Source organism: Mesitornis unicolor, unplaced genomic scaffold, assembly GCF_000695765.1.
Source record: "Mesitornis unicolor isolate BGI_N332 unplaced genomic scaffold, ASM69576v1 scaffold10820, whole genome shotgun sequence".
Taxonomy (NCBI): domain Eukaryota; kingdom Metazoa; phylum Chordata; class Aves; order Mesitornithiformes; family Mesitornithidae; genus Mesitornis; species Mesitornis unicolor.
Window position 1 is genome coordinate 29,194 of NW_010157625.1, and position 2,262 is coordinate 31,455.

At 45.4% G+C, this 2,262-nt stretch overlaps 1 protein-coding gene across 1 annotated transcript in view; it reads right to left on the reverse strand.

Moving 5' to 3' along the window:
* Window positions 1-1,669, reverse strand: part of LOC104537813 — a 1,974-nt gene extending 305 nt beyond the window's left edge. Inside the window, exons 1-2 of the mRNA XM_010180820.1 lie at window positions 1,509-1,669; window positions 995-1,212 (exon numbers count right to left, since the gene is read on the reverse strand). Of these exons, the coding sequence (XP_010179122.1) occupies window positions 995-1,212; window positions 1,509-1,669 (379 nt within the window). The remainder of the gene's footprint in view (window positions 1-994; window positions 1,213-1,508) is intronic.
* Window positions 1,670-2,262: the final 593 nt, after the last annotated feature.

Below are 2,262 nucleotides of genomic sequence, written 5' to 3' on the forward strand. Positions count from 1 at the left end.
CTCCAGCTTGGTCTGAGTAACACTGCAAACATGATATATTTCTTACTCTTCTGATAGGTCACAAGAACTGCTAACAATTAAGTCTAATTAACAATTGTTACACTCACTTGTATGAGAAGTGCCATGAGATCCCAACCTGTTCTCAGAAACTCTGGTAAATCAAAGAAAACCCTGTTGAAGTAATGAAGTTGTTCTGTTGTGAACAACGGAAAATCAGACCCATTGGTTTCAGAGGGGCTTACTTAGGTGAAGAAGAATGGAAAATATAACCTGAAAGAATGGCACTAACACCAAGAAAAATGACTGGCCTAGTACCATTGTATAATATGGTCATTTGCTGTGACTGTAATTCTCTTCTGAAGGCAGAACTTGTGATACAGACTGAGACAGCTCCACTAATGCTAGTTTACTCAAGCTAAGAAATAGTCTTTTATGTAATACAGGTTAATTAGTATTTTATTGCACCAGTGCCAAGAAACTCAGTCTCTTGTGCAACACACTATAAATCTCCTTGGGTAAAGGGAAATCTTCTCCTTGGGGGGACAACTGTGCCGGCCCTTTTCACACAGGAAGATCATCTGCAGTATATAAACCTCTTCATGTGGCTGATAGCTATAGAAATCAGGACTTCTGGCTCTTTGTTTAAATACAGTTGCCATAAGAGGGTCTCAAAAGTGGGTGTTCATTTTAAACATATGTTTTTGCTTCTCCCTTTAAGAATCAGCCTTTTCTTCTAGATATTCTCTCTACTCTGCCTCCTCTCATCTTTGCCCCGGTCTCTTTCCTGCACTGCTGTTCTTTTTTCTCATGGCAACTTTCTGGGACCTAGTTAGAGCTACACACATGTACCCTGCACTCCCTCCTCCCACCACTCTCCTTGCAGGTCACCAGCAGAAGACCATGTAGTGACTTGTCCACCGCTGAGCTCATGGAGCTGACCTGTTAGGAGAGGTTGCCAACTTGCATAGAAATGCAACCAATGATAATTTCATACCTCCTGGTGTGTTCAAGGCTTTGTGGATAAACTGTGCCGCAGAGAAGAAGAACTGGCTTATATCAAAGCTTGGGAGGTCATGGGCTGGTACACCATAGTAATCAATGGTTGCTCCATAAAAGTCCTGGCCTCCATGGCTGTATGCTGTGCCGTGAGCAGCATTTAAAACATGGGTCACACCCATCTTCCACAAAACAAACCTGTTGTGAGCTGTTACTCTGAGGAAAAGACAAAGACAAACAAATCAAGATGGGTGCAGAGATATTAATGGAGCAGGAGAAGCTCTGCGATTGCATCTTCCAAGCCATTTGCTGAAGTGTCAGCCCTCGCATTGCTTCTAAGAGCTAACTGAGAAGCAAGTACCAGCTTAGTCATAATTTTATCTTGGAAACAATGCTGTCTGTAGTGTAAATGACAGCAATTAGCAAAACTATAAGCTGTCTGAAGTTGCATCTATGAGGCATACTAACAGACTGAACATATGGCAGAGGTGTGTCCATAAAGCTGTACTTACAGGTCTCCTAAGAAGAGATTAGGCCATACTTCATCAACGTGGTTGCAAGAGGGCCGCCCGGTGTTCAGGAGCTGTTCGATTTCTTTAAGGGAGGGGACATCCTCCATGCATGCCCCAGCCCCGTCAGGTGCCCGGGGACCCAGTGCCTCAGCCCCAGACATGCTGAGAGGCAGGGACAGATCCCGCTCCCACCAGCCAGAGGCATAGCTCTGTGCACTGGGGTGCTGCCAGCCCCCAGGGCTGTCATGGGAAGGCCAGGAGATGGGCTGAGGCAGGTGTCGGGCACCAGCTCCTGCCGCTGAGCTGAGGCATACCCTGAATCCCTCCCCAGGGCTGGCCACTGGCCTGTGCGTTGCCCTGACAGCCACAGCCAGCTGGAACATGCACATACTAAACTGGGCCTTACTTGCTTGTTGGTTCCAGTCTGCTCCCCAGGGCTTGTCCACAAAGCCACAAAAAAGAACAACAACAAAAAAACAACAAAAACTTAGCCACAAAATGGTCAGAAATGCACCAGTGGGTCCTACCAACTCGGTCACCAGGAAGTTAAACACCAAGTAGATGATGATGTCTTGCTTGTTACCAATAATCTAGAGAAATGTTTTTGTTTTGCAGCTACTGTTTTTTCACCAAGTAAAATCACCTGAGCCTAACTGTACATTATACGTTTAATCTTTTCTATTGCAGTCATTGCTCTCATCCATGTATTAATACAGTACACCTGCCATGTATTGCATGATACCTCACTCTGGTG